The sequence below is a fragment of the Enhydra lutris genome, unplaced genomic scaffold, assembly GCF_002288905.1.
Source record: "Enhydra lutris kenyoni isolate GAN:26980312 unplaced genomic scaffold, ASM228890v2 scaffoldscaffold17, whole genome shotgun sequence".
In the NCBI taxonomy this organism is placed as follows: Eukaryota; Metazoa; Chordata; class Mammalia; order Carnivora; family Mustelidae; genus Enhydra; species Enhydra lutris.
The window spans coordinates 28,998,784-29,012,895 of NW_019154101.1; the positions used below are offsets into that span (position 1 = coordinate 28,998,784).

The 14,112-nt window shown below is 35.8% G+C and overlaps 1 protein-coding gene across 1 annotated transcript in view; it reads right to left on the reverse strand.

Annotated features, from left to right (window-relative positions):
* Positions 1-14,112, reverse strand: part of LOC111147527 (HBS1 like translational GTPase) — an 84,333-nt gene that overhangs the window by 6,026 nt on the left and 64,195 nt on the right. The window contains exons 10-15 of the mRNA XM_022503590.1: positions 13,983-14,057; positions 13,088-13,205; positions 11,888-11,956; positions 9,023-9,127; positions 5,207-5,297; positions 4,673-4,781 (exon numbers count right to left, since the gene is read on the reverse strand). Of these exons, the coding sequence (XP_022359298.1) occupies positions 4,673-4,781; positions 5,207-5,297; positions 9,023-9,127; positions 11,888-11,956; positions 13,088-13,205; positions 13,983-14,057 (567 nt within the window). The remainder of the gene's footprint in view (positions 1-4,672; positions 4,782-5,206; positions 5,298-9,022; positions 9,128-11,887; positions 11,957-13,087; positions 13,206-13,982; positions 14,058-14,112) is intronic.

The following is a 14,112-nucleotide window of genomic DNA, read 5'->3' on the forward strand; positions in this document are numbered from 1 at the left end:
CGTATTATGCTTCTGGCCAGAACACATCAGCTTCATCTGGCTAACTCTTACTCATCTTACTCTACCTCTCTTAGAGTAAAGCACTGCTTCTTACAAGAAACCCGAACCCCTAGTCTGAGATAGATCCCTTCATCTGTGTTCTGTAATCTCACAATGTAACATCTCACCTTTATTGTAACTGCTATTTCAAGTGTCAGTCATCCCAGGTAAATATAAACTGCATAAGACTAGGAACTATGTACACCAGTGCAGTGCCAGATATTTAATCCACACTCAGTAAATATTTGTGAAATAAATAAAAGTATGAAAGAAAAGAAAACCTAAAACACATGGAGTAAATCAGTCTTGTGGTGTTCATTTTTTTAAGGCACAACTGAACCTCTATCACTCTGCAAAGGCAAATTAGTTTTGGGTTTTTGTTTTTTGTTTTTGTTTTGTATTGTTTTCGTTTTTTGGCATTTGACCATTATAAACTGGAAACATTCTAGAAAAATTTAACAATCAACCCTTAGGGGAAATCCATAATGCATGATAAAGTCACATTTGGGTATCCAATAGATTCAGGGGTCAAAGAGCACCAATGTATAACATCAATGTAGGTCTACAAATCTAAGAAACATTTCTTTTGCAACAAACAAGTAAATAAGCAGATGTTGGCTCAGGTGTGACTAAGAAATTGGTACTGGTCTCCATCCACGGCTTGCCAAATTTGAAACAGAGGCACACAAACCTAGTTAAGCTTCTTCTAACCTATTTGTGAACTATGTGTGGGTTCCATCCAATGAAGTGGATAAAGAATGGGTTGTGGCAGTATGGGGCTAAGTTTTATTTGTTATTTATCTCCACACCATTTTACAGGTAGTAGCTCAAAAACAAACAAACAAACAAAAAAAAACCAACCCTTGTGGAACACACGAGTGAAAAAAATCTACATGTAAGTAAGTGGAAAGTAATTATATATTATCTTAACATTTAATTCATATTATATATAACCAAAGTCATCTATAATTCAAAACAGTCTGCAGCCTAATGTAAAAGGAAAAGAAAGTACTGGATTTCAAAGTGGACAGTACTGAGTCTGAGTCCTGGCTTCATCACTTCTCATTCGGAGAGTCACCACACCTGAGTTTCCAATTCCTCATCCTTAAGTGCAGACAACACTAACAGAAGTGCACAATCTTATCTGCAATTCCAAAATCCAAAAGATTGAAAACCTAAGTTTTCCTAATTCTGCTATACACCCATTTAACTAGTAAAACAGCACTAGCAGTAAGGCAACTTACAGTCCTTATTTATTTCACTTAGCATTAATATTAATAAGCCCTGGCACAGAATGATTAGTATGTTTGATTATAGGGTGTTCCCCATTCTCTGTTAGGGGTTTTATGTAACATACATGCATCACATCACTCTTCTATCATCTGAATATTTCTGCATTCTGAAACACAGTAGCTTGAAAAGTTTCAGGTAAGGGTTGGGACTCTACATCATGTGCAGTTGTGAAAATAAAATTATAAACTATAATGAGCTACGTAATCTGTTAGGTGGCAAAATGAGCCAATTATTATTTTCCTTATACCTCCAGGTAACCTATATTACAAAGTTATCAATGAATGTATAGTCATTTAGTTTGCAACAAGGATGCCAAGACCACTCAACAGAGAAAGGACAGTCTTTACAACAAATGGTGCTGGGAAAACTGGATATCCACAAGCAAAAGAATGAAGATGAAACCTTACTTTACTCAAGTACAAAAAATTAATTCAAAATAGATCAAAGAGCCAAACGAAAGAACTAAAACTAAAACTCAAAGAAGAAAGCAGAGGGGAGAGTTTCCTTGATGTTGAATCTGGCAATGATTTCTTATATATGACACCAAAAGTACAGGCAATCAAAGAAAAAGATAAAGAGGACCTCATCAAAATTAAAAACTTTTGTACATCAAACAGCACTATTAAAAGGTCAAAAAGACAACCCACAGAATGAAGAAAATATCTTCAAAGCATTTATCTGACAAGGGATTAATATCCAAAATATATAAAGAAGTGAAAAGATGCCCAACATTACTAGCTACTAGGGAAGTACAAATCAAAAGCACAATGAGATACCACTTCACACACATTAGAGTTTGCCTATTATAAACAAACAACAAAAATCACACATCCCCCAAAACACACACTCACTAACAAGTGTTGATGAGGAAGTGGAGAAATTAGAACCATTGTGCACTGCTAGCAGGAACATGAACTGACACAGTTACTATGGAAAACAGTTTGGTGGTTCCACAAAAAGTTGAACACAGAATGACTGTGTGATCCAACAATTCCACTCCTAGGTATACACCCAAAAAAACTGAGAGTAAGGGCTCCAACAGATACTTAAATACTGATGTTCAATTGCCCACAGATGGAAACAATCTTACTGTCCATCAACAGATGAATGGATAAACAACAGGGGGCGTATACATACAAAGAACAACATTCAACCTTACAAAGAAATGAAATTGTGATACATGCTACAACACCAATGATCTCTGACAACATTATGCTATGCTAAGTGAAGTAAGTCAAACACCAAAGAACAAACTGTATGAGTCCACTTATAGGAGGCACCTGGAATACACAAACTCATAGAGAAAACAGAATTGCAGTTGTCAGGGGAAAAGGGGAAGGGATAACAGGGAGTTATTGTTTAATGGGGACAGAGTTTCAGGAGGGGATGAGGAAAAAGTTCTGGAGATGGATGGCGTTGATGTGAGTGTACTTAATGCCACTAAACTGAACACTTAAAAATCATTAAAATGGTAAATTTTATGTTTACAAAATATTTTACCACAATAAAAAAAAAAGCATGAATTTAAAGTCTAACACATTCTTCTATTCTTTCTTCTTAAATTGAGTTTATCATATAAACCAAGAGACACAAATCTATTTCTGTAGTGTTAAGAAATTAGTCCCTGAAACAGTATTATTTTAATTGCCTAGGAAGCCTTTTTGTGATTTAAAAACAAAACAAACAAAAACTGAAGGTTTCTTCCCACAAGGGGTAGATTAAATGACGAAACACGACTGTTTTTTCTGAAACAAATTTCATCCGGGGATTCGTCAATCAATATACGCGGGTGGAATTGCATAAAACAGCACTGACAAACTTTCAATTCATACATATTTTTAAGAAAGTACAGTAGACAGGAAGACAGTATTACTATAGAAAGTAACTACTGACCTCTCGACCTCTCTGCCTCTCCAATGGCAAAAAAATTATTGCTGCATGAGTAAAAACACGCAGTAACCAACCTCTCCAGCTTCTCCCCATTGGACACATTGCTTTCTAAGAACGGGGGCCATTCATTCATAGCAAATTAGCTGTAGTTTCTTGCCTATCAAACATGAATTCTAAATATTTAAAAATGAAATATTTTCAACTAAAGCCATTTTTTTGGGAGAGAAACTTTTACTCCTTTTTTTAGCATATGGGAGAAATGGAATATGGATTATAAAACTAAAATACTTCAACAGTATCTTATAATTTTTATCTGATCAAACTTACATAGAAATAATTACAAAGGATTATAATCAAAGCACATGGTTATCTCAAATAAAGGTGTATAAGTATAAAATGAATTTAAATGAGCTAAATAAATTTATTCCTGACCCCTAAAACATTACCACTAACTAAATTAAGTTTAAAGGTCAATTATTATTCTTGTCTTATTTTTATTGCAATGATGCATCAAATGGTGAAAACAATCTGTATTTCCAAAGGCAAGTCATTTAATTCCATGGAGACACATTTTTTTGTCCTGCAAATCTGTGCTACATAGGCTGATCAAGAAAAGAAAAGCCTAGTCTAGGGGAAAATCTCATCTGTTAAGTGGCAAAAACAAAGTATCAAACTATAAACAGAGTATGGCCCCCAAACATCTGAAAAAAAATTACACGTAAGAGAAGGAACCCACGTAATTCACAAGCATTATGTCTTCTGGCTAAGTAATATTATAGTATAAAATCCCCCTCCTCCCCATTAATGTGTATGTTTAAATGATGCTGGACAATAATAATCTACCAAACTAACCTCACAGCCTGCAGGGTTTGAACGTGTTGCTTCAGCCCAATTAAAGTTAACTCTATGGCAAGCATCCCCAGAATAGACTCATAAATACCAACGTGCACACATTAAAAAAAAAAAAAATCACTAAATTGTAAAGTGTAGAGATAATTATGTATTATGTAATTACAGAATATTCTTATCTTTTGTGTGTTTTCCAAAGTTTTATATATATTACTTTTATGATAGGAAAGCACTATAAATAAGCATACTAAAGCATGAACAGAAAGACACAATCTGAGATTAGTCAAATAACCCTAAAACACAATAAAAAAATCTACCATTTTCCCCAGATGAATTTGACTATTATTATCATTAGTTTGTATCCTACTGATTATAGTTCTTCTTAATGCCTCTTTGAAAAAATCCCCAGCCTCAAGGACCAAAATAAAAAAGTAAAAATGACTTTCAAAGTCTAATGTCATGTTTCTCTGGATTAGAATATTAAGATGTTAGTTGAAAATAACTAGAGCATTATCACTTGAAAAGTAAGTTACTACTTTTTAGGATGAAGTTACTTTGAAGTTTACTTTGAATCAACGATAACAAACATTTCGAAACTTACAGGAAATCCTTTAGTGATAGGAATTTCAATATTAAAGATGAGGATTCGAGCTCTGAAACGAGTACAAGCTTTAATAGGTTCTTTGGGGCCGCAAAATATGCAGCCAACACTGTAATAAAACAAAACAAAACAAAAGAGAAAGAGAGAAGGTAGTTGGAGGAAAGATAAGTATACATCCAATAGCAATACCTCTAAAACCATTTACAAAGTAAAACAATCAAGTAGATTGGAGACTTTTACTAAACACTCCCTTTTGGGTTAAAGCATAGCTTTATACAATTATTAACCCTACACCATTTTTATACATTATAGTTTTCATTCAAAGGACATGTCAAGTACACATGCTACATGTATTAATTTCAGTTTTAAACAGGTTTTGCTCATCATTCGTATGTTTCTACAAGTGCCTATTTTTGGCCAAATGAAATTCAAAATTAATACTCATTCTTTCAGTTTAGCGAGTGAACAGCAAAATCTATGTTTTGAGGTCCTATATCCAAAACAATGGTTGCTTAAGTTCATTTTCTCACTCACTTGATCTTGATGATATCCATGCCAACCAACGTAAGACTAACATGATCACCTGCTGCCGCCCAGTCGACGGGTTCATCGTGCAGAGTGATTCCTGGAAATGAGTAAGAACCAAAGCATACGGTGAAACACCTCGATATCAAATCATAACAACCAAAAGAGCTTGGCTGATTTATGCTTCATCAGTCACTACTCATCATTTTCAATATGAATGGATTGAGAATGAGAAGTGTAACTGTGAGCGTTGAGGAAAACACACTTCCTCTACACTTGACTCTTCTAGAACACCACCCTAAACATAAAGTGACTCTTATTTGTCCAAAAGAGGCTGAGTTCAGCTTAATTAATCAAAATTTTAAAACTCATTTATACAACCGGTATATTCCTTAAACACACCTCATTCAAACAGTTCACTTACATTAACAGGTACAAGCGTAATAATGCAATTCAAATTATTTGATAACATAAAATATGGGACTAAGGAAGGTGTCCAGCAGTATTTTATTCTCTTGAACTTTGCTTTTAATTAGACAACCACCTCAACAGTCACCTGAGTTCTCTGAGGAACTCTTAGGGCATCAGTGCTCAGTCAGATGGTGCTCTTCACAGGTCCCTTCACTACTCCTGGCTCAAAAGAAATGCTTCCCAGAGAGAGAGGTGAACAATGATAACTGACTACATGAAAAGTGTAGGAAATTGAATTCAAAAACGGTCCCAGGTGTTGCTATATACCTTTATTACCAAGGGATAATCCTGGAGAACAATTACAAAGGGCATTACTCAGCTACCTTATTCAAAAGCTTTTAAAAGGTATCTCATATTTTCTGATTCTAAGGGGCAATAAAAGGGGTAAGTTCCTTTCCACTAGAACTTGAACCTTTTGATGAAGACACTACACAGGCCAACCACTGTGAAACAGTGGACTGATGTGTTTTTAGTAAATTATAACTCATCCATATCTTTCTCAAAATACTTACTTTTTCCATGTAGCATACTCTTAAGAAACTCTTAACTAAGTTTCTTTTAGACTTTTTATGAGTTCAAGGAGAACTTTAAGAACTCTGAGACAACCTATAGTTTTATTTAGAATTTAATGTATGTACACAGCTGCATTAATCTAAGAGGGGCCATAACTTTCAACAAGGCATCAGAGAAGTTCTTGACTCTAAAAAATGTTAACAATTATGATATGAAGAAATGTTTGTTAAATTTTCAACTAATTAAATTTGGTTTTAAAATGTAAACTTAAAGTGACCATATCTGATTTTTGCTCTGAAATGTGGAATTGAACACAGGGGCTAGTTACTTACAAACAACAGAGATTGCCTTTAGCTTAAGATTCTGAAGAGCTTTCATACTAGAAGTCAATTAGCAATATAAAATTGTTTAGAGGCAATCTATCAACTGATTTTTTTCCCTCCAAACATGTTACACTGTCCTATATAGGATATTCATCTTCTTAAGGACCTTCTTCACTGGACAGACATCCCACAAAGAAGTTCTTTTGTAACAATCCATGAACCTGATATGTTAATAAAATGAAAACTTAATTTAGAATTTTCATTTGCTGGTAGCAGACTTAGTCACTTCTCTCTTTTAGGATACTATGGGTTAGTGACAGAATTGTTGAGATAGAGGGTGCACTGAAAAATCAAGTAAATGAAGCAAAAGCAAGAGTTAGAAATTGAGGACTGAGAACTTCCAAGTTGGGTTACAACAGTGGCTGTCAAGGAGTGGGGAGAGCTCAGGTGCTTCTGATACAGCTACCCCTTATGATTAAAGATAAATTGTTAAGAGCTTTTCTGGTGGGGAAGAGACAGGAAGGAGAAAGGAAAACAATGTGGTACTTCCAGAGGTAAATTATGATTTCAGAGGTCACAAAGAGCCAATCTGTAAGGTCCACGATAATTTTAGGATCATGGTTTTAATTCATGCCTATTGATTATTTTAAAAATTCTTATTCTCAAAAAAGCTCATTAACATACAAAGAAATTCATATTTCAAAAGTGTTGTAGCTCTTGATCACTTTAAAAAACAAAAGCAGAGATGTGAACTTGTAAACAATACATCAACAGAAAATGATTCTTTTACGAAAAGCATGCATTACTGGGGCGCGTGGGTGCCCCAGTCAGCTGACCGTCCGACTCTCAGTTTCGGCTCAGGTCATGATCTCACGGTTGTGAAGTCGAGCCTTGTGGGGCTCCGCACTCAGTGGGAAGTCTGCTTGAGATTCTCTCTCCCTCTGCTCCTCCCCCTGCTTGCACTCTTGAGCTCTCTCTCTAAAATAAATAAATCTTGGGGCACCTGGGTGGCTCACTGGGTTAAGCATCTGCCTTCAGCTTAGGCCATGATCCCAGGGTCCTGGGATTGAGCCCTGCATCGGGCTCTCTGCTCAGTGGGGAGTTTGCTTCTCCCTCTGCCTCTCCCCCTGCTTGTGCTCGCTCTCTCTCTGTCAAATAAATAAAAGCTTTAAAAAATAAATTTTTAAAAAAATATGTGTGAATTACTTTTTATCTAAACAGAATTTTCATGATTTCTAGGCTGGCAAAAAGAAAAAAGTAAAATGGAAGTAACTTCGGCTTTCATTCCCTTATTCATTTTTAAATTTAGTTTAAACTCTGTTATCTAAACAGATATTAATTTCTTATAATCTTTAAGAAATCAGCTTTTAAAGTAAGAAAATAAATTCAAACAAAATGTACATTCAAATTTATGAACCAGTCAGGTACAACTCTGGATATAAACTATAAATAAGAGTAACAGAGGAGGGGCACCCAGGTGGCTCAGTCGATTAAGCAACGTTGAGCATTCAGTCGATTAAGCTCTTGGTTTCAGCTCAGGTTGTGATCTCAGGGTGGGGAGATCGAGACCTACACTGGCTCCATGCTCAGGGGAAAATCAGCTTAGGATTCTCTTTCCCTCTCCCTCTGAAACTCCCACTCATTCTCTCTCTCTCAAAACAAATACATAAATCTTTTTTTTTTTTTTAAAGACAGAAGAAAAGTACTGAAATCTAAAAACTTTTAGCATTCTCAGTATACTTTAGTTTAAAATTGTTACAAATTATTACTCTATAGTATAAAACAGATCATCAGTTTCATGTTGAAGATGGAGGCTTAGTTGGAAGTTAGATTAAGATAAGTACAGAATTCTAAACTTTTAAGCAGAATTTGGAAGAATAACACTTGTACTTGCAAGTACAAAGGATTTGAAGATAGAAATAGTTATCGGTCATTATGAAAGGCCATATATTACAGGTGGGAAAGCAGGACTGTGGCATGTTAGCTCAATTTCTCTTTTCAACATTAGGATTCTCTGCATTTGCATCTTATTTTCTTAGGTTTGTGCAAAAAAAACTTTTTTGGTATAAACATGATCATAGCTGTTAACTTATAGTAATTCTGAAATACACATTTCAAAACAACACAGCACAGCAAGCAGTCTGCTTTGTTACTGTCTAGCGCCAGGATGGGGTTAGATTTAATTTCTGCTACCGAATACTACTTTAAATGTATCTGTCAGGTGTCTATACATCTGGTTAAATCCTAACCAGGCTTTAAGAATCAGGAAAAAAAAAAAAAGAAGAAGAAATGCTACCACAGTTAGAATGTTCTATGTACATTTATATACACATAGTCACAACAGAAAAAATCGTTTAATGTTTTCACATTTTTATCTTCAACAGTTAGTATCACTTTGACAGTCAGTTACAATTTCACTAAGAGGTTATTTACTCAGGAGTTAATAACTAAACTACTTTTTAAAAATCTGCTGTCTCAACTTAAAGGTTTTTAGCAAAAGAATCTTGCAGAGGAATACCTTTTGCAGTACAAGTTTCATTAGGAGGCATTGCTAGGAGTCGGTCACCAGTCTGGATATAACCAGCTTCAATTTTACCAGTTACACAAAATCCAGATCCTTGATCTGCAAAACATGCCCAAATCTTACAATTCATACAGCAGTGTTATCTGATGATTGCTGCTGTCAGCTACAGTTAGTTACAAGGAGTTAAATAAGACTAGCAGTGCCATGAACATTAAACAGTGATCATTTCAGAATTTTTAACATATATACTAAATACAGCATACCACATTCTACTCTAGACTTTCCTACAAATCACAATATTCATGTGATAAAAAGTGAAATTCATTCTTTTTTCAAATATTTACTGAATGCTTACTAAGTACCAAGTCATGTACTAACCTAAAAGATGAAAATATAAGCCCCTACCCATAAAAGGTTTACTCCAGCAAAGAGAAAGACAAAAACAATTACACTGTCCAGAAACAAGTATTATTTAAAATGCACAATGAAAATAGAAAAAGGTACACAAAAGAATCCATGATGAGGGGAATGACTGCACTTTAACTGGGTACTAAGAAGGGGAAAGAACAGGAGTTTACCGGGTACTTATGCATATGGGTTGGGGGGTGGGGTGAGAAGGAAAACACTGCTGACCCAGGACACTGCGCAGGCACGGAGTCATAACTGCATGTGAGATGTGCTAACACCCACATGTCACTCATATGACACGTTTATGGGACCACAGGGAGAAGGAGAAAAAGGCAAGACATGAGGCAACAGGGATAGGCAAGAGACAAATTAATAAAGGACCCTCATAAATCATGCTCAGGGCTAGAACTGCATCCTCAGTTAAAGAATAGGAAGGCAGTAAAGAATTGTGAACAGAGAAGTGACATGTTATTTCTGTGTCAGAGAGGAAGGGAGGTTGACTGAAATGCATACACTGCAGATAGGAAGCAAACTCAAGAATGCGGGAATACGGTAGATATTTGGGTGATGAGGAAGATGACAGATAATGGCAAAAAGGGAGAAACCTTAAGATGATGGTGAGATTTATCTCACATTTAATGTGAGATAGGAAATTAAGGAACAAGATCCATTTAAGGCTTGGTGAATGTAAAGTGTCTACAAGACATTCCAGAGGGCACCAATCACATCAAATTCCAGGAAATGGGAGCCCAGGAGCACAATCCCTGCGGAGATGTCCAGCAGCGGTTAGCACATGTACCCAGAGAGTAATATACAGATCTGGGAACCATCAAGACGCAGGAGGTAGAGGACCCATGGATGTCTGTCTGAAAACAGCAGGTAGACTAAGAAAAAGACTGATGCGATAGAACACTAGTTAGGAGTCAGAAAAAGAGGAGCCTGCAAAGAAGATACAGAAAAGTCAGAGAAACAGGACAGCAGGAGAAAGTGGGTCACAGAAACGGATGGAGGAAAGTTTTAAGGCAGATATGGCTACCAGTCTCGGAAGTAATGCCAAATTCAAGTAAGGTGGAAGTAAGACAGAACTGAACAATGAGTACTGGCTTTGGCAACCAAAGGGTCATTTGGTAATGTCAGTGGGAACACGCTGACAGGGAGGAGTGTAAGAAGAAGCCAGGAAGCAGCCCAAGGAGAGAACAAAAGATGAAAAAGCAGAGTCAGCAAATATTGTTAATCAAAACATTATTTTTGTATTTTGTATTTCAAATAGATAACAGGCATTCTAAAAAAGCATTATAATATTTCTTCTACTTCTAGAATTGGGAAGCCAATAATAATGATTCATATCAATTTCACTGAACGATTTTTAGGGAAGCACCTTCATTCATCCACTTATTAAACATTTATTAAACATGTACTATGTGCCAGGCACTGAGCTAGGTCCTGCAGATAAAGACATAGAAGAGACAGTACTCACCCTTAAGGACTTCACAATCTAAGTTAAATAAAATGCACAGAAACAATTATAATACCACACAAACAATGCAATGACAGAGGATACAGAGAACACAGAGGGGCGCTGTAAGATATGTGCGTGGGTGAGCCCATCAGTTACCAATTTATTGCTGCTCAGTTCTGAATCCACTCTGCACTGCCCATTCTGTGATAACGGAGATTTGGGAGACCACTGACATCTGAACTGTAATGATTATTCCAACATACAGACTATATCCTTTTAGTTATTAAGACCTTTATTTCATTTCTGTTTTATAGTTTTCTAAAGAGGATCTTGTACACATTAGATTGGATGTACTCTTCGGGATTTAATACAACACCTTCTCTAGCATGGCGTTCTAAGTTTTTCCTCCTTTGCATACTCTTCTCAGTCCTCCGGTACCAGAGAGAGTTTCCTTTCATCTTACAGTCACTCTTTTACCTTACTAATATTTCTTTATAATCCGCTTCTCTTTTTACCGATGTATGGTATCTATCTCCTGACTGGACCCAGACCGCTACAGAGGAGTAGGAGATGGGCAAGTGAAGAAAAACAGAACACTGGGGAGCAAGAGTGGCAAAAACTCCATGTGGTTAAGAGACAGTTACCAATCAGGTCTGGCTGAAGAATACAGAAACAAAAGAGATGAGAAGAGAGACAAAAACACAGGAGGCTAGAAAGAGAAAAGATAAAGAGGTCCACACTGGAGGCCCACACCGGGAGGATGAGTATGAGCAGGGGAAATGACGTAAACTGAAGCAACCTGGAGAGTTTTCTGGGCAGGAGAGCTAAAGAACTAGAACTATGCACTTCAAGATTAATTTGGCAATGATCCTGACACTGCCACAGAGAAGGGAGAATATCAAGACAGTATAATAATTTCGTCTAAGAAAAGAGGTCAGGAGAAAATAAAAGCAGGGGCCAGAATGAAGCAGCACTGATGAGGGAGCACTTACCTTTGAAAACATCAGACACACATAATCTAAAAGGCTTATCAATAGATCGCTGAGGAGGCTTGAAAGAATCTGGAAAAAATGGCAAAAAAACCAAGGTTTAATTTAAAAGTAATTTTTGACTCCGGTCCAGTCGACCCATTATAGACCCGAGTCTCCCAGAAAATAACTTTCTTTTATAATTACTAATAGCAAATTGACTTTCATTCATATAACACTTTCATTCATATAACACATTTATATAACATATAAACTAATGTTTATAAACATTAGTTTATAAAATGTTTTCATACACATTATCACATTTAAGGTTAACAACAGTCTGTAGGTTAAGTAGGGTAGGCCTGAGCCTCATTAACTAAAGAAAGAAAATGGAGTATTAGTTTAAATACTGCAGATGATTTCAAAATCATAGGTGCGTAGGGAAGATGGGTTTTAAAAGACCTGGCAACTTTTCAGGATTACTTGTGGAGACTCCTGAAGGTGAGGATCAGGAAAGAAAATGTGTTTTTGTTTTTGTTTTGTTTTGGTGAGTTTTCAATCTTGTTTACGTATCACTTTTTCAAAAATAGTTTAAGCTAAAGAAAACGCTTGGAGTTTTGCGCAGGCTGGTGAGAGTTGGTAAAAATTGTCACGTGTGTCTGCATAGGAAGGTGAGAAGATGGTCCACTAAAGAGGAAGTCGTTAAATAACATGGGTATGTGGGCATCTTAAAACTCAAGCTATCTGGTCTCCACCAACCCCAAAGGATAAAGAAAAATAGCTGCTTTAGGAAAATGAAGAGTATTTATCCAGTCATTTCCAAATTAATGGAGATGAAAAGTAAGATACTCATTAGAATGAATCGAAAACATTTTGTTATTCTTGATTTGCCTTTGAAATACAAATTTCTTAGTGATGCCCACAATACGTGAGGCTTCCTCTTTGGTGTGATGTCACTGACCTTCTTATGTGATGAAGGTGAAATCACTTGTCAATGCAAACTGTATTAGAAGTTGATGAAATAAAGCTTTGAGTTTGAGAAATAAAAGATATATTTTAAAAAATTATATATATTTATATTTATTATATAAAGATAATATCCTAGCTCTTCTGATTATAAATCCTATGCTTTTTCACATACAACAATGCCTCCCAACAAGAACTGTAAATAACAATATCAAGCTTATAAATGCATCAAAATTAGTATGGCAGTATACTTACCAATTTGTTCTAATAAACAAAGTCCTTTATACCATTTTGTGAGTTCATTTGATTGAGATCTTGTGATTAGATTTTCACCACTGAGACCACTTGTAGGGATAAAAGCTACATCACTTTCCTATTAAAAAGGATTGAATATATGAAACTTAGTACAACACTGCTCTCAAAAAGTTAAAAGGCTCACTATTACCATGCTGCACCTAGTCTGTAAATGCAACAATGTACTTTTTTTTTTCCTAAAGATTTTATTTATTTATTTGACAGAGAGAGATCACAAGTAGACGGAGAGGCAGGCAGAGAGAGAGAGAGAGGGGGAAGCAGGCACCCTGCTGAGCAGAGAGATGCGGGACTCGATCCCAGGACCCTGAGATCATGACCTGAGCCGAAGGCAGTGGCTTAATCCACTGAGCCACCCAGGTGCCCCAACAATGTACTTTTTTAAAAGTAGTAGAAATCAAAGAACCAACAGTTTTCAACTGTTTTGATTTTGTGGGAAACTTAAAAAATTTGTTCCAAAACACTCAAAGCATTTTTAACCTGGTAACATAGGCATATTTCATTCACACTTTGCTAGAGAAATTCCTCCCCACTAGTTTCCACTGTAATGGAAGTATAGTTTCCATTCCTCTGTGACCTCCCTAAACCTATCCACCTAACTTACTAACTGCAGAAAAGTCTTTTATTTACATTAAATTTACATTAAATTTATTTACATAAAATGTGCATTTTCTATGGTGAAGTAACCCAAAAAACATAAGCTATATTTGCTACCAGGCAGAAATAAAAAACGAAATTAAACATACTTAGTAAGACAAGAACACCAAATATTGGGTTTTTCTGCCATATCAGTAAGATGAGACTTGAGGTTAACTATATAAATTTAAAATTATCTTACCTTAAAACCTGCTTGCTTAAGAAAGTGCCCAAGCTTTCCAGTAATCTCTTGAAACCTTTCTTGTTGCCAATTAACCTGATAAAGATTCAATTTTTAAAACTACACTTCAGACCATGCTATATATAAAATT